This window comes from Saccostrea cucullata, unplaced genomic scaffold, assembly GCF_032062105.1.
Source record: "Saccostrea cucullata isolate Sc308-1 unplaced genomic scaffold, CSIRO_AGI_Scuc_v1 ctg35, whole genome shotgun sequence".
In the NCBI taxonomy this organism is placed as follows: domain Eukaryota; kingdom Metazoa; phylum Mollusca; class Bivalvia; order Ostreida; family Ostreidae; genus Saccostrea; species Saccostrea cuccullata.
The window spans coordinates 12088-35513 of NW_026930622.1; the positions used below are offsets into that span (position 1 = coordinate 12088).

The 23426-nt window shown below is 32.9% G+C and overlaps 1 protein-coding gene across 5 annotated transcripts; it reads right to left on the minus strand.

The window, feature by feature from the left end:
* Nucleotides 1–34: 34 nt before the first annotated feature.
* LOC134229309 (cilia- and flagella-associated protein 74-like) lies at nt 35–17674 on the minus strand. Of its 5 annotated transcripts, none has more exons than XM_062711027.1 (43): nt 17650–17674; nt 16721–16910; nt 16468–16605; nt 16187–16285; nt 15769–15873; nt 15411–15584; nt 15103–15213; nt 14641–14743; nt 14300–14457; nt 13902–14034; nt 13645–13764; nt 13392–13506; nt 13161–13285; nt 12558–12677; nt 12333–12451; nt 12147–12213; nt 11895–11984; nt 11504–11677; nt 11220–11334; nt 11001–11114; nt 10642–10841; nt 10409–10530; nt 10153–10281; nt 9826–9913; nt 9559–9732; nt 9318–9451; nt 7996–8171; nt 7775–7875; nt 7374–7529; nt 5953–6095; nt 5579–5704; nt 5272–5437; nt 4916–5035; nt 4538–4699; nt 4199–4328; nt 3801–3955; nt 3613–3642; nt 1870–1999; nt 1622–1749; nt 1174–1200; nt 727–795; nt 483–548; nt 35–274 (listed from the first exon to the last, which is right to left on the minus strand). In XM_062711027.1, exons 2-43 carry the CDS (start codon nt 16867–16869, stop codon nt 176–178), a joined length of 5160 nt encoding a protein of 1719 aa, XP_062567011.1. In that variant the 5' UTR covers nt 16870–16910; nt 17650–17674; the 3' UTR covers nt 35–175. The 5 variants fall into 5 exon arrangements, with proteins under 5 accessions (XP_062567011.1, XP_062567013.1, XP_062567014.1 ...); XM_062711029.1 differs by lacking the exon at nt 17650–17674 and adding an exon at nt 17583–17623; XM_062711030.1 differs by lacking the exon at nt 1174–1200.
* Between the last annotated feature and the right edge of the window lie 5752 nt (nt 17675–23426).

The window sequence follows — 23426 nt, forward strand, 5'->3', positions numbered from 1 at the left end:
CAAAAGACAACAACAAAACAGTCTCAGTTTCATTTGCTTTATCCAAGAAAACTTCAGTCATTAAACACTTGAAAAGTATATAGATATTCTTTACATAACACATCTAGAATACTTTTTGTTTAGAAGTTCAAATTGTATCACAGGATTGCTTGAGAGGTTTTAGAACTTGGAATGTTCATTCAGAGACAACAAATGCTCGTAACATGACTTTGACTTGTTCTGTCACATCTCCTTTTAAAGTTAACATCACACTGGTCTCCACTGGGGTGTTTGGCTGAAAATAAAAATGTTGAAGAACAAGGTATAGATTTGCATTGATGTCAAATACCTGTATGCTTATATTGTGAATTGTACGCTTTGTGAAATAATACAAGCACTGGGTATTTGTGGTACATAGAGAATCTCCGTAATTGTTCTATTAGTGGTTTTACACATGGAATACTGATACTACAATTTATCTGTATATTGTGTATTTTACTTACATCGTGACCGGCAGGTGGAGTCCAGGTAAATGTAACAGGTTTTAGACCACCAGCCTCAACCATACCCTGTTTATGAAACAAAAATAATAAAACACATGAAACTATGCAATTGAAATTGCTTTGTGGGGAAATCAATCATTTTTTTTTCTGTTTTTTTAACTACAGTACATTTACTAACATCTGTAGTTTAGGTATATGTTATTTACATGATGAATTTGAAGAAATTTAAACTGAATAAACTTACTTTTTGTGGTTCAATATTGAAACCCTTTTGAGTAATAAGTTGCACATTTTCAAACTGGAATTCACCATTCTGTTTCAATAGATTGAAATTTTTATTTAGTGAGAATATATACACAATATCAAAATATTATACAAATCATTAAATAATACAATATAGCACATACAATGTCACTCATTAAAATGGCAAAAAAAATTAATTACATTATATATGTATTGCAATACAATAAATGAAATAAGAAACAAAACGGATTTTTTAAGTATCTTGTACATCACAAACAGATACATGTACAAAAAGAAATCTCAATGTCCAAAAAAAGAAAAAGCAACAATTTCAAAAACCGAAAGATTTCATCACAACTATAGTTTCCATACAAGAAAAAGAGTAAAAAATATAACAAAAATGTGATATCAAAATAAATACGAAATCTGAACCAATTCTGTTACTTACGCCATGTTTAGAAGCACCTTTTCCGTCCTATATCAAACACAGCAAACAACCCACACCAGGTTAGCAATGGGGAAACAAAGCATAAACATTATGAGGGTAATGTATAACAAGTGATTTATTGATAAAAATAGGGAAATGTCATGATTAAGTAAAACACTCAATGTAAAGGTAAATTTTTGTGTGCAGGTATGTTTGAATTAATAAAAAATGTGGAATGAATTATAAATGATAAAAAAGTAGATTGCCATTATCATAAGAATATATAATTATTGTTTTAAAATGTTAATTATATCTTTAACAAAGGTTAACATAACACACACATAAGTAATTCAAATAAAAGTTCTTTTTAGTAATAATTCAACATTGATTTAATCAAACTCTGTTTAGAATATCTGGGGATCACAGCAAGCAGTGAGTATAGAGAAGGGGAATAAAACGACACACCCACCTTCTTCTGACTGACGGCCATTGTCCTCACGGTCCCCACGATCAGGTCACGGGAGGCGGGGATAAAGTCGTTCTCTTTAACTATACTCCTCAGTGTGAACAAAACAGGAGTAGGCAAGAGTTTTCCATCTGAAAATATAGAGTTGACAAACTGTAACTTAATATCATTGAACTGTGCAAGTTGAGTGAAAATAATGGAGGAAAAAAACCCACATGGTATGCACAATGCTTCTTTCTAAGAAAACAGACCTTCATCCTCTGTGGGTACAGGGGTCTCCTCTGCCAGGGATTCAATCTCTGGGGTTCTTTCATCTGTGCCATCCACAAACATTATTCTTGGCTTGGCCATTCCTTTGATCATAAAATTATGTGTTTCCTCCTGGAATTGATGGTGAAAAATTTAGTAGTAGTGATGCCAGAAAAATTTCATATTTTTGATATGTATGTAGTCAATTAACATCTTTCATTACTTCAAAGGAATCATAATTTCAACAATGCTGAAAATTCTCTTGTACATATCTCAGGCATTTACTAGCACTAATTAGCATATAACTGTAAATTTAACAAGCTAATTCAGAGAATTCGTGTCCCCCGCTTAGGGAAAAAGTCGGCTCCCCCTGACTGAATTTGTAGAATTATTAAATGTATACATGTATACTGAAGGAAATAAAATACATGTATGTCAATATGCATATAAGGATTTGATTGCTTATTCTTTATTATGTGTATAGAAGATTTTTTTATATGGAATGTTTATCACAATGTAATGATGATTTTATAACCTCATAAATTTTTCATTTCACATGCTGAATACTATCATTTAGTAAAAAAAAAAGTATTTAAAAAAAAAAAAAGAGGAAGGTTCGACTGAGATCCGATCCCGGGACCTCTCACACTTGAAGCGAGAGACATAACCACTAGACCAAGGAGGCGCTTTAACCGAATTGAAGTATATGCAGAACTGAAGTCACATACATGTATATATTCATGTTTTCATGTTCGGTATTCTCAAAATTTTACACAATCCATGGTGTTTGATTTATTTAGCCTTTATTAAACAGTTCTAATAGATGTAATAAGAACATAAAGTCCGCCGAGAACCTGTTTTATACGCAATAACTCTCCTCATGCCCCTGTGCTAAAAATAGCGACATGTAATACTATAAATACTAATAAAACAAACGGGGCGGGGCACTTTGAGAGGGGCGAGAGACGTCCTAGGGAGTTTTGGTATAAAATTACATTGCATAAGCTCAAAATCTTCTTGAAATATCGCCCGGAAATGATAGTGTTACACACAGACAGAATGTATAAATTTACGACCTTGAACTTTGACCTTTTGACCTCAAAATCAATAGGGGTCTTCTTTAGGCCACAGGGAGTTGTTATGTAAAATTTCATTGCGATAGCTCAAATGGTTCTAGAGATATCGTGTGGAAACGAAAGTGTTTTAACAGAAAGAATTTGCTTATTTATGACCTTGACCTTTGACCTTTTGACCTCAAAATCAATAGGGGTCTTCTTTAGTCCATAGGGAGTTGCTATGCTAAATTTCATTGCAAAAGCTCAAAGGGTTCTCGAGATATCGTGTGGAAACGAAAGCGTTACAGACAGACAGAAAGACGGACGGACGGACGGACGGACGGACGGACAGACGGACGGACGGACAAACCCAAATTAATATCCCCCACTTTTCAAGCGGGGGACAAAAAGTAGCATCAAACAATTACTGGTAACAAATGTTTACTAGCATTCCTATTTCAGTAATTATAAAGATCAGCAACAGGACTCCTGTATCACAGACATAGATATTTCAAATTCTAAAAGTGAGCTGGAAGTCCCAATAACATTTTAACCTTATCACATGTATCACAAAATTTTGATATATGCCTTATCAAACATTTCATAACATATAGAATTGTTTACTAGGTCATCCTCGAAAAGGAAAAAAAATTGCTTGCAATCTACAACATTGTACAAATCATGACTTACTTTCCTTTCTCCAAGATAAACAACATTTGGCTAGAATTAGATCAGCAAGTTTCAAACAAACATATTTTTTCCAAATAATAATCCATTTATCTTTAAAATAAGACAATTTAATCAGTCCTTTAGTGGCACATCTTAAAAAGAGGGTCATTTTCTGTTCTAATGTTGTTATGTTGCACATTTCAACTTACCTTTCCAAAAAGTTCAATTCGAACTCCATCTGAGTAATGGTCGCTAGGATGATCAGGGGCAAAGGTCACAGTGAGGTCAATGCTACTACCAGGAGGCACGGTCCCCTCCGCCGGCACCAAATCAAATACGTTCTGTCCATTGTTGTTCTGTGTACCTATCAACAAGAAAATTCATGTGTAAAATAAAAGGCATTTATAAGTAAATCACTGTTACCCAGAAGTTAAAAATCAATGAAATATCCATTTTTTTTTTATGAATTATAGATACATGTGTATCATAAAATGTGTTTGATTGGTTTTGTTGCTTCATTCTATCTGTGTTTTACTGTATGGTAAGAAAAGAATACAAGTATTTTTTGGAGAACTTATTAAGTGACATTTATCTAATCAACACTTACCGACACTGAGATAGTTAGTTTTGTTTTTCTGTATAAATGCTGGGATGACCTGAGCGTCATGGTGCCGCTGTAGAGACAGACTTTCTAACTTGATGGAGTAGTCTATGGAGAGGGAAGAGGAGTTCATCAGCTGAAACAGTCAAATCATAATGAATATTACACTGGACTTATACTTAGTATATTATGTACATGACAATTTCAAAATAAATCATAGGAGAGTAAGACAAGAATCTATTCATAAAAAACACAATGAAGATCCAGTCAGGCGATCACTGTGCATCCCTCTCCTTATCAGAGTTGATGGAATTGAATTTTGATTGACTAACTTAATGATCTTACTTTAAAGGTTCTCTCTATGTATTCCCCTGCTAACACTGCTCCCATGTCTAGAACACCATTCTGCATGGGCATGTTGATCTCAATCATAGGACTGACTCCTTTTCCTGTCAGTGTGATGTGTAAAGCTGTGTGTCCTGTCTGTATCTCCAGAACCTCATGGAACTGCAATACAAGACAATAAGCTTAATTTGTTGGTATTCATGCTATTAAAAGATTAATGTGTCAGGGGGAAGTTACTATCTTAATTCCAATTTTTACAAAACCTCATGGAACTGCAGTAGAAGACAATTATATTTGTGGAAATTATTGATACTCATAAAATCATAATGTGTTAAGGGGAAGTAACTCTTGTAATTTATTCAATATGGGATATTTTACCACTTCTCCTTTTTCTGGAGTATAGGAAATCAGTATGGTATGAGTGCCATCTGGTGGCAGGACTCTCAGGGCATTCAGCATTAGGAATGGTCCACCAGTGTTCAATATGGAGGACGTGAGCTAAAAGTCGAAATAAAGTATTATATTTTTTTTCAGTTTTAAACCTTTAATATTTTTGAAACCCATTTGATTCCACATTGTATCATTTTCAAGTATTTTGTTAATCACTGAATTACATTTGATCAAAGATAAAGTAATTGTATACTTCTTTTCTATTTTTTACCACTGTGACACTACAATCTTAGACCCCCTTCCCCTAACTTTTAAACATTTGTAGATTTCATAAAATCGATTACCTCCACAGTTTTGTTGGATATGTTCTGTATGGTGACAGACTTGATGATATTCTGTCCAAGAGACACTTCTCCAAAGTCCAGTGTTGATTTTCCATTGTCAGAAATTACGACTAGTGTGGGCTTCACAACAGGACAGTGGACCTCAAGATACAGTGTGTTGTGGACACTGACAACAAATGTAAAATGTAAACAATTTTGTATTTGTGGAGACAAATATTGAAAAAAAACTGCATACATAATTGTTGAAATCTTGCCTAATAATTAGTTATTCCAATTAAACAGCTTAAGTTTTACTGTAATCGTGTACCTGTAGGGAAGTTCTCCTGGGTTTCCACATTTCCCACTGGCCACATAACAAGGAATGGTGACAGTCCTAAAGCTTCCTCTGTATTGTCTCAGCAGGCTGGCCTTGGCAGAGGCGTAGGCAGGGGAGCTGTACACAGACAATCAGTCAGATTATATACTATGCTGATTTTTTATTTCTAGTTAAAGGTTTTCATTTCATAGCCTCTCAATTTTTATACACAGCAATAGAACAACGTCTTGCATATCAAATAAATAGATACCATGTTTTATGAATCTATCAAAAATAAATGTATTTTATGTACACCGTAGACTTATCATATTTAAAAACTAAGGTTAGAAAAATAGTCTTCAAATTGTATAGAACTTAAATCTTACTCTTTGGTAATAGTTTCCACAGTTGGAGGAGTTATTGCCCTTGGTCCAGACACAGTTAGAGATGGCGCTGGAGAGGTTTTACCTTTGCCCTTTGTGGGAGATTTAGCATCTTTTCCTTTTCCTCCTTTTCCCATAGCTTTTTGCTAATTTTAAAGAAAAAAATCATTACTTCCGAAACTGGGTAGAGTGCTGTAAACAATGATTTTGAAAGATGGCAAGAAAAATAATTTGAATTGAACTTGATACATAGGAGACAAAATGTGCGAGATACTTTCTTTTAAGCAAAACAGACAGATTAAATGAACAAGATGACAATGTGTTTTTGTGACTTTCTGCATATATAAGCTTACCAATGAGGACAAAGACACATGGACTTATCAGTGCCTTACTACCATAAAGCAAAGTTAGCTCCCATAGAAATAATTTCCAGTTTAAAATTTTACTTCCAGTGCCGAAAGATATTAACAATCTTTTCATTAATCTAAATTAGTTTTTTTTTTCTTCTAGTATCACACAACTCTTGCATTAAATTGAGAAATATTTTGTAATTTTAGTTTTATAATAAAGCTGTTCCTCTGTGATTGAGATTATTAAAGCACTTTATTACATCCAGTTTTCCAGTTACCATGTGAATATATATCTGCATATTTCACACATACACATGACCCACTTTTACTCCAGATAATAAACATACCTCTTCCTAATTCAGAAAATATATAATAAAAAAAGTAAATTGTTGTTATATTACTGTCTCGTTAAATGTACTCCACATATTTGGTAAAATCATGTTAGAGTAGGGCTTCATCTTAATGAGTACATGTATCCTTCACCTTATATAAATTTTTCAGCAGATCAATCAGCAAATCAATCCCTTACATTTTTAATGTTAATCAAATGATATACTTTCCAGAAAGAGATCTGGTCTGGACTTCATATTAATTTTTTTTATTTTTATAGTGTCATACAACTCTAATTTAATACATGTATAACAATATCTTTGTAACATGACTTAGTTTTATAATGAAGCAGGCTCTGTTTTGTCCGTATATTAAAACTATTACTGGTATTAATCCTGTAATATTAACCATATAAAGTACATTAATCTGTATATTATACACACACTTGATACCCACATATATTGCAAACAGATAAACATACCTCCTCCTAGTTCAGAAAGTAAAAATAAAATAATTGCTACATCACTAGAGTCTTCATAAAAATGAAAACTTACAAACTTCCTTATAAATGATTAATGAAAAAATTCTGGTAAAATCATGTTCATGTATTTGAGAAAACTGAGTGAATTCTAAAATTTACCTGAACAATGAAAAAAAAAAATCAAATGTATATGGTTTTGATAATGGATAATGATTTTTTTATGTTTATAAATAACTTTTTCCCTCCTCCTGCTCCCCCCTTACCAGTGCCTGATCAGCCTCCTCCCTCTCTCTTTTCTGTCTCTCTTCGAACTCCTTCTCGGCCTGGGCCTCTAAAGCTTTGGTAGCCATTCTGACCGCCTCCTTCCTGATGTCTAGATCATTCAGTTCCGGTGCAAACCTCACCCACACAGGGCATTTCTAGCATAAGAATAACATAAAAAACTTAAAAAAATGCATGTTATTTGTTTACAGTCTTGGAAAACGAACATAGTTGAGTGTGTATTTTCTGAACCTTAAGGTATATGTAAATATTTACTTTGGGGTTTCAATATGAGACTCACTAAAATGGCTTAAATTTTATTGTAAATAAAGAAAAAAAACATCCATATTTTTATCTGGACCACTTAATGTTTTACTGTAACCTAATGTATAGTCCACTGTACCTTTCCAGGTTCAATAGTGCCAACAGATGGAGATATAGTCACTGGAACACCTTCTGGTACCACAAACTCAAAGGAAGTAGGGCCCACTGGGGCTATCTCACCTGAAAGAAAACAGAACCCCCTCTTATCAAAGAAACCTGGATTATGTTGCATATTGCTTCAAAAAAACTGTTGATATAATGTTCTACATTTACAAACAAGGTACATGTATTTCTTTTTACCTTTTCCAATGCGGGGTACAGGGTGGGTGAATTCGTTTGTACTGGTGTGGGAGTTGATGACGTGGAAGGAGGCGGTGGAGACATCATACAGGGGGGTGGCAGAGAAGTGGACCACCTGGTGAGACATCTCTAAAGGAGGGTGGACCCCTACCCCCTTACACTGGATCTTAAACTCCCTGGGAACAAAAAATGACAAACATCAAACACAAGTTGTGACACGATAGCGGTGTTTTTCAAGTTTACACAGGTTATTGGGCGGAGCTACTTTCCGTTCTGTATTAGCCCTGTATACCTTATTGTATTTGCCAACTATTCTGTATCTAAAATACAGCACAGTCTAAAAATAAATCTGATTCAATTTAGCAAAAGCACGTACAAATAGTAAATGCCTATGTTTTCCTATTATAAATTTTGGAGAAATACCCGGTATTTTCCTGAGAATATAAAATGTCAAAATTTCTCAATCACTTTTTAAAAACTTATCCCACACAGAATCTACACATAATTTCGATCCAAACGAAAAGGAAAATTCGCAATAACGGAAAACATCCTCTCTCATTGTGGAAAGCTGCATATTAGCACTCTCGTCGTGCAAAATCATTCATGTCCATTTTTTCCCGTTTTTATTTTTTAAAATCCTTCTCGCTGACGACAGCCACACGTCTCTTCACTTCATTTTTAACTTTTTAGTGTCGCAATTCAATTAGAAAACAAAAATCCATGACATGATCAATGCTAGTCCATCGAAGAATTTTCTGTAAATCCTGTTTTTGTAAATCTAGTTAAACTGGGATTTTTAAGACACCTGAAATATATTATGATCAATCTCCATCTACATTTTAAATATAGATCACAACAATTACTGTTAAATCCTCCACCTTTACCATTAAGACTACTATCAATCGATTACGTCTACCACGTTAAATTGTCAAAACTAATCTGACCGAATCTTACGTTTTCCATGGAAATATATATACTGCGGATGTACTCCCCGTCGGGGCCTCATCTACAGAACTCTGGCAGAAGTTTGGATGCTGCACAGTTATAAAGTGGGCGGAGCTATTTTTGATTGATCGTGTCACAAATGGCAGCAAAGGTTCCAACTCGTCCACCCCCAAATCATTTGGTTGCACTAAATAATACTTATTGACTGGTAAATATACTAAAAGTCTTCACTGCATGATTACAGATTTAGATACTTTGTTCAAAAGCTACATGTTTATTTAATAATAACATGACCTTGAATTTTAACTGTGAAATGCTTTTTATTAACAATGTGCTATCGATTGACCCAAATGTCGAAAATTTTCAAGACAACTCACCTGTTTATCAGAGATTTACAGTTCAGTTCAAACTTGTAATCCTTGGCCTTCTTGGGACTAAATATAACTTCCAGGTCAATAGTTTCCAATGGCAGCAAGGTTCCAAACCCGTCATTTGGTTGCACCTCAACAAACTAAAAATATTCAGGTACAGCGTAAAGCTTAATCCTATTATAAACACTTAAAACAATCCAAAATGGCAACCAAAGAAGGAGTATATTATGCACACATGACAAGGTACCTCAGGATGGCCAACAAAACCAAATTCCTGGGGGAGAATGGATTTGTTTGTGAGCTTTATTTTGGCTTTTGTTGATTCGTATATGGTACAGCAGCCAAAGTCTATATCAGTGGTATCAAACTCCATGTCTGATGTGGTCAAAACGGCTTGGACAGTGAAAGGAACTGGTTGGGTCTATAAATAAAAAAGAAATAGAGTAACAATCTTACTTTTAGAGTTTTGTATTAGGTGTGGATCACATACTTTTAGGAGTGGATATAATCCTACCTGATCAGCCACTCGGATTATCATAGGAGCCTCCAGTACACCTGTTTCTTTGTCAAAATACTTCCCTGCTTCTTCAAATAGACTTTTCCTGAAAGAAAAAAAAGTTGCCTTGATGATAAAATGATGTTCCAAACAATATACAGTAAAGCATGTTAGTAGCAAAGTGCCAGGGATAAACAATTTTAATTAGTAATAAATGTTACATCTGATAAAATTGTGATGAATTAATTTGCTACATGCATGAATTTATTATAAGCATGTTTACTGTAACTGTGCATTATTGTATCCAAGACTAAATTAGTTTCTTTTGCTTATGAGAGACTTTACCTGGGTAGAAACTTCATCTGAGCAGAGAAATTGGACTGTGCCTGGATGTATCCTGTCTTTGGCAGCAGTTCCAGGTGGTTCTTCAGTTCTTTACAGACTTCAAATTTAAGTCTCAAGGCAGTTGTTGCTCTGTAAAAAATATAAATTGACTTTTTAGAATTTTTTATGACATTAGTTAACCAAATAAAAGTACCAAATTTACATGGATTTCACAGTCAATTTTTGAAACTATTCTAAACAGTCAAATATTGCTAACCTATTGTTGACAATAATGGTGTCCTGGTACAGACGGTCAAACATACAGATCTTCAGGTCTACAGTTTGTCTCTCCACCCAGACAGGTACATCTATGGCATTGGCTACAGCTTGGATGGAGATCTAGAATCAAAAATAAAAAGCAAAATAAATTCCCTCAGTTTCCTCAATTTCCCTTCTGAATATCAGACTTTTTTCAACAGTAGAAAAGACAAAGAAACTCTGTTCACTCACACTGTCAGACAGGGGGTCAGTGAAAGTGATCAGGAACTCCGTGTCCACTCGGCCAGGAATGTGGGGCTGCCAAATTATCTCCAGTTTGGTGGAGGAAAAGGGACCTAACTCTCCAGAGGCCACCAGCCCCACCTTCATCCCGTCCAGTGTCCCATAATCCTCCATCTCACTGACGGCCAAATCAGGGGACTCCTGCAGTGCTGTGTGGGAGACAGAAAAAAGACATAAATTGTGTTTCCAACAGAAATAAAAAGTACTTTTGTGTTCATAATTTCATGGTAAAGAATATTATTTAATATTTTGTTCTACTTTGCAACAGGCACATTTCAACATGAAAGTTGTCACTGAGTTTGACTTACGTTGCTCCTCTTCTTGTTCCCCCTCACCCACGACACTGAGCCCCTCCCCCGCGGCCTGGGTACCATTCTGTTCATCCGAGGTCCCCATACCTCCCATACTAGCCTTGTCTGCCTCTATAATTCCATTTCACAAATGTCAGTTAATACATGGTAAATTTACATGAAAGACATTTTTTTTTTCAAAATATTGATACACAAATGTCAGATGTGTTTATATACCATCAGCAGCCTTTTTGTCCTCTGCCACATTTTTCTCCAAGGAAGCAGTCACATCCTTTTTAGCCACCACTGATGTGGAATCTGGGCTGAATGCTCTAATGGTGTCTGCTGTTGTCTGTAAAACAGATATAGATAATCACACACTCAAAAGAATTGAATAGATGCAATATAACAGGATTTTTCATTCTTACTTTTAATCTATGCTGTACTCAAAGCCTCAACAAGTCCTTCTTGCTCTCACCATCTTGACCATCATTTTTTTAAAATGATAAACCTGAACTTACCAGTCCTCCCAAAGAAGTAGCAGCTGTGGTCACTGTCCTTTCTTTCTGACCAGTGACCTTGAAGAATTCAAACTTTGTCCCCAGGGCCCCCTTGTTAGTGAGGGTAAATGTTCTCTTCAGGGTCTCTCCTATTACTGTTGTTCCAAAGTCAATGCGACAAGTGTCTGTGGACAACTGTAAAGAAAGAAATATGTGTTACTGATAAATCAAATTCCTTGTATGACAAAGAGAAAAAAAAGCATTATATAACCTCAGTTGTGCTTTATATTGCAAAATTCTGATTTGATATTTTCAGCAATACTTTTTGAGTTTCAAGAATGAAAATATTGATATTCTAATAGAGCAAAGTTTTTCTTTTTTTGGGGGGGGGGGGGTGATAAAATAAACTTACATCACATTTCTTTGTGGTACACTTGAGAGGAATTGCAAATGGCCCTGTCTGAGACAGGAAGTTCACTACTCCAGATAGATCCTCGTTTATCTGAAAAGAGTAAAGAATTTATATGAAAACTATTATAAACTGGAATTTACATATACAATATTTACAAAATTAAAAACATTGTGTTGTTCTCTGAGCTCTTACTAAATAAAGTTTATTAAAAACTTAAATTCTAAAAAAATGCAGACAAGAAAAACACTTTACCATTGGTTTAAATGTCACCATCATTTCACATGTCAATCCAGCAGACATTTGTCCTGGTGGGTCAAACCTGAGATAAAAAAACACAGAATAATTCAAGGAATTTTACATGTTTGTATCTTCAAATTTACTACATGTTTAAGCATTTATGTTTAAAAGATTTATAATTTATAAAAAAAAACCACTCACTGAATGTCGATAAAGTCCTTCAGCATCTCGGTAATGTTGATGTACTTGCAGTAATTCACAGTGTAGGAAACATTGGTCAAGGTCACTTTTTTCTTGTAAGTTTTTCCAACTTCAAAATCCTGCAGTGAAATACATTAAAGTAATATGATGCAATACACATGTTGTATGATTAATTATCAAAGACCGAGTTGTCAAACTTGCCGAGGACTTTGTTGTTTTACTAACCTTGAAGTGTATGATGTCAGGTTTACTGTAGAAAGGACAGCCCTGGAATTCTCGACCGGCTGCCACCTGCTTAACAACAATCCCCTGGCGATGCTTATCCAACACTTTCTCAAGTATTTCCTGGAAATCAAGAAAAAAAGTGACAGACTGTAATCATTTACCGAACCTTCTGATAAAGTGAACAAAATTTAAAGTATTAAATGAATGTAAAAAAAAAGTTGTTTTAGGCCCAAAAAAATTAATCAATACTTTAATCATTCACTGAAAAGGGAAATAACTCAATTTTCTATCTTTCCAAGTTGAAAAAGAAAAATCTTTTAATATAGTAGAAAAACAATATATTTCTTCTAAATTTACAGTATTTTATGAATTGACTTTTAGATAAATATTTGGAATAATATTATTTAAGTTGAATACATAATATAACTAATTTCAGATAACAAAAATTAAGAATAAGTAGATATCATTTTGTTGAACAAATGGCTTAAAAAAAGGCGTTAAACCTGCTTCAAAAAAAAAAAAAAAAAAAGGCCTGCCTGCCGCATTGAATTTTGAATTTTTTGGCCTGAGAAAAATTAATTTTTTTTGGCCCAAATAAAATACCTTCTCCATTTTACTCCCATTGGGAAGTTTAAGAGTTGATTCAGTGTCTTTGGGGACTCTGTAGGGTTTGTGTTGATCCCACAATCCCTCAAACTCTGGCACAGCCAAATCAACCTTTTCTTCCCCTAAAAATCGTCAAAACCATGAAACCTTTGAAGACTCATTGTTCTATGAGCATTATAATTTACACTCTGGTCTTCAAATTTAGAGAAAAAAAAGTTGCATACTGACCATCTGACTCAGCATCACTGGAGTCACTGGAATCGATGGGGAGGGGTGTAATCTTTTTGTCCTCACCAGAAGTTTCTGCTCTCATGGACTCCTTTCCTTCTTCCCTCTGTGTGGCCTAAAAAAATATCACACATGTATATGCTACTGTGTAAGTGAAAAGAGAATTTTTTTCTGCAAATAAGCATTCAAAAAGCATTTCTAACTCTCATCTGTAAATACATGTATATAAGAAAGCATTTACAGTACAATGTACCTGCTCTTCTGGTCCATCAATGATATAGGTATTTTCTTTCATAAAATCCTCATCAAAAATGGAAGAATCTGTCAGCTCTCGAAAAATCTTCAATGGCTTCTTTTTCTGTGGTCCCATGATCTGAATAAAAAAAATATATGTGTCTTACATTAAACAAATTTTCATGCCTTTTTCCTTCTATGATATAAAGGTAGCTGACATTTCTAAAATTCAGTTCACTTTTTGTGCTACTTTTTTTAAATGATAAGAAATCTGACCTTTGACTTGTCTGATTTGACATCTGTCCACAGATGAGGTTGTTGTTTCTTTCTTTTCTTAAGTCTATCTTCCTCAACCAGAATTTTCTCCATTATTGTGGCTTGCTTTAGTTTCTTTTCATTTTCAAATTCACTGAAAATTTGAAATTTACACATGATTTCAACAGATTTCTAAATGTATAACACAATATCTACAAGATAGTATTTAAAGTCATTCCAGCTTGCATTATCAAATTACAGAATTTATTAACATACAATCTGTAAATTTTGAGCAATAAAAATCAATAATCTTGGACAGAAAATGCTCCACTTCTTGTTGAGAAGAAATAAAAGAATGTTCTATGGTCACATTACATTAAAGTTTATACATCTGCTCCAAATTGTGCTTAATTGCATACTTTTTCTGTCGTTCAAACTCCTCGATTCTTTTCCTGATAAGGAGGATCTCATCAGGATTGCCTCCCTTCTGGAGGATTTGTTGGCGTTCTTCCTCCTCCTTTTGTTTGGCTTCTCTGCTGGCAGCCTTATCTCTGGCATGTAAAGCTTTCAGATTCTCCTGTAAAAATAAGACAATTTTAATAGGGGAATGCATTCCAGCTTTAGTTTTAATTTACAAATTCTAATCTATCAATATTTTGTTTAAATATTGCAAGTTTTTGGCAGCAAGTAATTTCTTGAAAAATCACATTCAAATATGAATTATTTTGAACATTTATCTGAATCAGCAACTGTAATTTACCCTGTTTGCAGTAATGTCTCCTTTCAATTTCAGTAGCATTTCCATTTTTTTCTTCATATTTTCCTTGTACCTCACATTTTCCTCTTCCTGTCTTTTCTGTAACCTAAAACAAAGACAGTGATGATGATTGAATTGTGATTAGTGAGGTCACAACTGACCTTCACACCAGACAACATTGTTCAGTTCCAGTTGATTCAGGTGTACTATAGTTTTCTGAAAATATGCAAGGAAAATTATTATTGCATAATTTCACAAGAACCACTCTTAAAATGTTTGATTGCTCATATTTTTAAATAGCCAAAATAATGTAATATTTCTTGATCAACAAATTCAAAGTCATTTCATGAAATAATGTACTCACATAAATTTTAAGAATTTTTAGTACTCAAATCCAGAGAGCACTACCAAATTTGTGGAACATATGTCCAGAATTCAATAAGAGTGTTCAGATAAAATGCTTACTTTTCCATGGTTTGATTAAGGAACTTGCTGTGTTTAGCATGACTTCTCTCTGCATCTTCTAGAGCCATTTGTTGCCTTCTTTTTTGTTCCTCCATTGCTGTCTGATAGTCTCTGTAATTCAATATCAATAGGAAATAGATCAATGTATACATATTCAAAAGTACACCCTAAGTCTTTTTCATGTGTATATATGTTTGTTTTTTTTTGTTGATAAAAAGTATAAATTGTGATGTTTCTTCAACAAAAACTTTATAGACTTAATTAAAAAAAGTTTATATTGAGACACACAAAGATAATATACTACATACCTTTGTCTTCTAGCATGCTGTCTGACAGCCCTTTTTGCCTTCATTTCTTCTTTACGGAGACGCTGGAGAGCCATATCAGTTTTTTCTTTGGCCAACTGCTGCTCTTGTTTAATTAGGTCATCTTCAGCTAATAAAAACTTCCCTCTCTCAACTTCAACCTTTGCAAGCTCATATCTGAACATTATATTGAATAGATTTTACAAAAAGCATCATTAAATCTGGTTTTTACTGTGAACTGAGGACTTACAAAAGTTTTACAAAAACAAAAATACTTTAAAAATTACTCAGTACCAAATTATTTTTTAATACTTATATATTGTAAGTATACTTTGGTTAGAATATTGACATTTGAACCTACTCCTCTTGCTCCAATCTCTCTGCAATCATTTTCTCGAGTTCATGTTCATTTTCTAGCTCCTGACATATTCTCTCATGTCTTGATCTAAGTCTGTATAAAGCTGACCTGAAAGGGGAAAAAACACATAATTATATACAGTATTAGTATACTGTATGTGTACATAATTTGGCATATTCAAAATTTAGCGCAATCAATGGATATGGAGTTGTTGGCGTAATCATGAATTAGCGCTACACATGTTTGTGCCATATATTCTACTTATAAATTATTTCTTAGTGGTATTCATGAATTAGCGCATTGTTGTCTGTGCCAAAGCCACTATAATATAAAGCCCACTATTTTAAGTACACATACAGTATATTTAAAATACCATTTTCTGCACTATGCAACAAATAAAATGACAAACAGCTGGACTTACGTATTTTTATCTGATTCAGCTCCTTGTATTTCCTTGAAGACTTGGTCTCTCTCTGATTCGAGTTGTGACATACGATTTCTACTCTGCTTCTGTTCCTCTCTGAAAAGTTTTTAAAAGGTTTAAAAACAAACATAAAGTGTTCACTCAAAATTTAAATATCCCTGTTTATTATAACAGAACATAAACAACATAGATATCTTTTAGCCCCACATGGTACATCCCAATGAATCTGTCAGATCTACCATAAAACAAGTAAACTTAGCCCTGTATTTGTTACTGACCTTGTTTTCTCAGTAAGATACTGATGGTGTTTGACTTTTTCTGTTAGCTGATTGAGATGACTCCTCAGGTGGATCATTCTAAGCTGTTCTTGTTTAGAGATGGTGGGTTCTGGAGTTCTCTCATCATAATCTCTGTCCCTGTCATCACAAAATATCATCGGTTTTACTTTTTGTTTAAAATAATTTCTATCAAACAAGTATGACTAATATTTTTTTTATATAAACAACCCAGATAATGATTATATAACTTTACCCAACAAAAGATTCAATTTCTTCCTCTTCATCAGATCCAAGGTCAAGGTTATCATCTCCATCATCATAGTCTAAAATGGCCTCATCTTCCAGGCCGATATCCCCCATAAAATCCTCCCCTCCATACATCTGTCCATAGTCATCCTCCATTTTTCATTAAGATCCTTTCTTGTAATAGTCAATACTTAAATCTAAAAAATAGAAAAATTGGCAGTTAATATATTCTATTATTGTTCTATTTATTGCAAATTAAAACATTAAAAATAGTTCATAATATCGAATAAATCTCACTGCATATGCAAGGTATCAATGAGATGCAGAAAGCACTCTTTAACTTAGCCAATCAGTAAAACCAGACTTTTTTAATATTCAAAAAGGTATTTAATTTTGATTTTCATTATTATTATTATTATTATTAAAAAAAATTATTATTATTATTATTATTATTATTATGAGCATAATTTTTAAAATATATATTTAAATGTTTGCTTCTGAACAAATATGCATTTTGTTGTTTCTGTAAATAAAAAAAAATTGCACTTAACAAAAATTGTAATGAAATTTGATGTAATTTAATTAATAAAATGATTCTGGGTGTTGTGAGCTAAGTGTTATGTCTCTTTGTGCATGTAAAAGTTACAACTTTCAATATAATTAAAAAAAAAACAACTTTACATGAAAAACCGAACAAAGAGATTCTATAAAAGACCTGACCAATACAAAAACGAATTGAACAAATTCGGTCCATTTTTCCTCACGTTATTACGACTGAAATCTTTAGATGTTAGCAAGTTGCACCGATAATAATTTTGCCAATGTTTCAGTTACGCTTGTTTGACATAAAAAACAGATCAAAAACTCACAACTTTAATTTTAAACGACAATAAAGCTCAGTTGTTAAGATCACAAACTGTAAATTTTTGTGTATACCTCCATGTCTAGCAACGAAATCTCGCGCAAGTCTCGCGACAAGCACCTTGAAACAAATCGTACTTGAAATAATTCGTTTTGATAAAATCGATCTTTCGTTAAATCCATTTTGTCCCTTTTATCAGACAACCTTTTAACACATCACAAATAAATTATTAATTTTTTTTTTGTTTTTCCTATTTTTTTTAAACATCATAAAACCTTTTATATTACATCACAAACAAATTTTTTAGATTTTTTGAAATTTTTCAAAAAATTATAAAAAGCCTCAAATCTTTTTTTTTTTCACAACACAATAAAAGATTAAAATAAAAAATAATTTATGATATTTACACTAATTTTCAAGGTTCATGTATTAAAAAAGCCTCAGAAATGACAAATAAGTTGCACAAGGACATGACTTTAAGTATTCAAGAATTTTAAAAAGATGTTGGACTTTAAATGATTAGGATGTGTGTCTGTCGGGGAGTAATCATTTCATTTCACACGGAAAAAGGCTCAGATGAGAAGATTGCAATGTAATATCCATAAAGTCTGTGTAGATTGCATTTTTGTTTTGAAATGATCGAAACCGTGTCACCAAAATATATGACCAAGTTGTGATGTTATACTTTGATGTCATTTTTGCCTCACATACAAATATTTTTGTTTCAAGTTAAACCTTAATTAACGACAACATAATGCCAAATCAGAAATTTTCAAAAGAGGGAAATAGTGAACCTGTGGTACATGTACACTGTAAGCAGTCTGACTTATAAATAATGGTAAACGATTAATCTTGGAAATATATAGTATCTTTATTTTTAACAATTTAATTATTCCTTTCTTATACTGAATCACAAGATGCGCCTTGCTTTAAGTAAAACAACTCTTTGGATTTCATATCCTGAAAGTAAAGTAATAATTTGCTCGTAACAAAAAAAAAGACGTGACATAAATCAGAGAAGGAATTAAAGATTTATGTGATTCTGTTAAATTCCTGGTTAATAATATTCTAAACTACATAAATTCTTTTGATTTTCATAATCTCCTAAACCCTGTAAATCACCGTTCCTTTAACAGGCCGATTAAGAAGTAATGATTTACTATAAGGAAACAAACCTACACAAATTTTTTAGATGAACATAAATACGGTCGTATGCTACTTCGACAAACTGCAAGCATATTCACAATTTAAAAAAAATGTGATATTATTTATATTTCATCAAGTATATATTTTATTGTAGATGATAAAAGAAATAAAGAATCCTTATTTAGAAATGTAACTAAAACAAAAACTTTTTTTTTTTTGCTCGTTTTACATATATTTTGAACTTCCATGCACTTGGAAATTTAAATTGGAGTAAAGAAATAAAGAACGGAGGGGGAGGGGGAACTCAATGCAACAAATTGATTGCTTTAAACAGGTTTTTACTTCGAATAATCTCTAGTTTTGCTTGCAATATACAGCAGGTGTTTTATTTCAACCATTGTGTCAGTTTCCATAGACTTGTATGGATGTATGTACGTTTCATATTTACATTTTCGAAGGAATTGCCAAAGACACTTCCGTCAAAATCATTTATCTGGTATTTCAAGGATTATCTCTATTTTCCATACGACACTGACCCAAAATTGGTCACAAAGAACTGAAGCGACAGAGAACCTTTGGAATTTGTATTTATCTCTAACCTTCTGAAGTTCGGTTCGAACAAGAAAACACCCCGAATACACGCAACGGGATTTGTTCGAATTATTCCCCACAGTGGCCAACAAGAGCCTTATGAAATTCTGATCATCGTCGTCACCCACAATGCACTGCAGATGAACCAGTTGTTTTTATTTCATTGTCTATTTAAAGAATTAGACCACTTGCTAGGATAATACGCTGTCAATGGTTTTTCTCCTCTTCAAGGAATATTGGATATCAATTAACTATAATAATGCACATTTTAACTTTCCCTACAATAATTTTACGACTTCGATAATGAGGAATAGTTACAGTCTATGACGTATTTGCGGTGAATTTTTGTCTTCAGGGTGCTGGGTTTTCATTGATACACGAGGGTCTGCATCTCCTGCTAAGATGTACCAAATCTTCCAAGAATGCACTTTGACAAGGTTAACGACTTTCGATTCTTGCCTACGATCATAAAAGACTATTTTCATAACCAAGTTCCAAATAGCCCATTGGTACACAGAGGCATGACAAATGTGTCAGGGAAAAGTTTTTCGATAATCACATTTTTCAAAATAAAGTATCTCTTTATAAGTGAAGAGAAGTGAAGAGAGAGAGCAATAATCGTAGACAGTGAGGGATACATGTTTTTAATTAATGTTCACATAAAAAAAACAAAAACTGAACAAGTTGACAAGCAAAAAAAAAAAAAAGGTATGGAACTCTTGGGCCCAACTTTTTATGGGTAACAATTTTTTATACTACACTTTCCATGAACAACAAAAAAACAAGAACATTCCTTATAGTATAACAATTTAAGATGTTCACACAGAACTCTTGGATTATGATTGAGGTCGGAAACAAAAGAAATAAACTTGATTTTGAGAATTTAGAATAAATATGAACCATTTCATTTAATGAGATCAATTAAACATCCGTGTAATGCCTAATAAATGAAAAATGTTGCCATAAGGCGAAATTAAAGTGTAATTAACACGAATTCGTATCTACCTCTCCCTTATACTTGTATGTCAATGAAGGACGAATATTCGAAAAAAGAGTTTTGTCCATAATTAAAAACATGTTAAATACTGCATGAAGTAATCATTAAAAAATCTAAATCAGCACATTTTTTCTTGACAGTCAACTTTGATTGATGTAATTTTATAGGATTGTAATCTTTATTCCAGTAACCTAAATATCTAAAGGACTGTCCTACGTATTGACCTTATAGCTTCCGTGGTTTATTCTTGCCAATGATGTTTTAAGTTGCCATATTTCATCTTCTATTCATAAATTACCCCATGAATAAAAACCAATCGGGAGCCGCTGTAGCTTTTAGTCGTTATACCCGTGTAAATGGTCACTGGATTCAGAGAATAAAGGATATATCTATATGTCCACAACACACTAGAACAGCAAGTCAAGAACAACAAAATCGAAATAGAATAAGAACAGTAATTGAAATACATACTATAGTAATTCTAAACTAAGAAACTCGTTACGTAATTTGCCTGCGAGTATTTATTTTTCATTTTCCATTTGAAGCAGAATTTATTAAAAATCTTCTACATAGCCTTGTCCTGATTATTAAAAAGAAGGCTAGAAATAATTTGCAAATAATTATTATTTGGCCAGCAAGTTTTTTAACTATTCGAGTATGCTGAATCGAAAAAATATGCTGGCCTTCATGAAAATGGCGTTTTATCAATTGATCCAATTTTTATATTTCCTTAATATTGTTCAAAATGGAGAAGTAATGTGTGAATATCTCACTGAGTGTAATACAACTTTAAAAATGATAATAGTATGCTTACATTATTAGTTTAACACGAGGAGAGGAAAACATTTGCAATGGCCTTCAATTCCGCATTCAGATGTATCAACAACATTTTATCAATTGACAATAGTTATATTTCCATTCAAATGTGGACTTGAGATATATCCTAGTAAACTTGAAATAAAAGACACAACCGAGACCAACTAACAAATAAATTGTTTAACAAACGAAGTAACTTCAACTTTTCTATCTTCAGCTTTCCCTGTATGTGTAGTAATATTCCGCTGTCACCTGCATATGTGATGATGTACATGTATCCTAACTTATCTTCTACTCAAGTGCAAAGTACGACCAGTTTTAAACCGAGACAGGCAGCTCACACTGGGTCAAAATTGTTCAAAAATCAATAGCGTCAAAATTTTTGACTTTTCAATATTTTTTAGCTTCATTCACAGGATGTCTTAAAGATGAAGCTTTTTGATTATTATAGAAGACTTTTTATGTGAAAAAAGTAAGAAATTTTCGTATTTTGCGATTGTTAGATATACTCTGATTCTACATACAAGTACTCCGAAGGATGACAAGGTTCCATAGAAAACTATACAAACTAAACTGAGCAGAAACTAAAAGATGACGGGATTTTCATTGACGATATCTACAAGAAGATGGTCTTTGGAGACAAGGTTTGGATTGGCACTACTTGTGCGCCTGTTATAGCTTTAATAAAATTAATTTCTTACAAAGATGAATTTTATTCATAAACTTCTACACGAGAGGAATTTGTTGTCGCTTTCAATTCAACTTTTACATATAAATTGATGTTTTTTCAATTAACTATAGCTACTTTCGTTTTTATGCCGACTTGATATTTTCCCAAAGAAGTCGAAATAAGAAACCAATGAGTCTATATACGTCATACTTGGATGCCTTACTGACTTAGACATTATGTAACATGAACAACAAACAACTAGATTATTTGATAAACGGGACGACTTCAGCTTTTAAATGTCAGTTTTTCTTATTTTTGAGTAACATTCCAATATCTCCTGCATATAGTGTTAATGCTTCCCGAGTGATTCGATATGTACTCTTTAAGATTCTCCTTCACTGGAACCCGTTTATGTAAATTTGTTTGTAAATTTTTATCTTTGAAAATCTTGTACGTTTTCATTTAATACAACTTGATTGGTTTCATACTTGGTTGTATATCTCCATCATATTTATATCTGCAAAGTTTGAACAAGCGCATTAAGGTACTCACATGTCACTCTGCACTTTTATTAATAATAGTGCTTTAACATGTCTGAAAATTTTCTGGATTATTCATGCATGTTACATTTGTAGACCTATAAAACGTCTGGGATTATCTATGCATGTTCAATTGAGAGACCCACCCTACTAAGCCTTTCGAATTGTGCTTAAAATACAATTTATAGGTGGAAAATTAGATTAAAATCTCAATCATAAAACAACATGATTGTATTTTAATCGCTTCTGCTAATTCCACCAACACAAATTTTAACCAAACTGTTACATGTACTATAAAGCTTTCTAGAAATAAAAGCATTAATTTTAATTTAAAACTAAAATAACTACCGAGGAAAGAACCATAATATAAAGTGTAGTCACGTTATGATATAGTTAGTTAATATTAGCCATTAATATATGAATCATATGGGCAGTTTAGTTTCATTACACAGTAAGTGAAAAACTGTCATTCTTTATATTGAACAATTATCTTTTCGATTGAGTATATTGCTTATTTTTTAGCAAATGAAACCAAAGATTTATAGTATTAGCAAGATAAGAGAGGGAAGGGTCCCCTTATATGTAATGCAATGTGACGCTATTAGATCTTTGATTCATGGTTTTTATTCCGGGTTTTACTTTAAATTTAGATCCGTTCCTTATTCCAATGTGCAAATCGTTGAATTTCATTAAGCTGAATAAAGGTTTGTCCATTAGCAACTTATATCCGTTTGATTTATAATTTATATTTTGAAAATATAAAACTACAAGTATGGAAATAACCTGGTATCTCCATATGCTCCTGATCGTATGGAAATGCAGGTTAGACATGGTACAAAACACAATCAAATGCCAGAACTGCATTCTCGCCGTAGCAATGCCCTAATGGCATGCAGACTGTTGAAAAAAAATATAGTGAATATTTTAATTTTTTATAACCTGTGAATTCAGATTGTTTGGAGATGGTAAAACATAAACAATAAAAGGAATCTTTTTAAGGTTACATAGTGTGAAATTCAAAATAGCAAATGCAACAGAAACTTTTTTCCCTCATAATCAAATTAGCAGATAAAAATGCATTTTGCAGGTTAA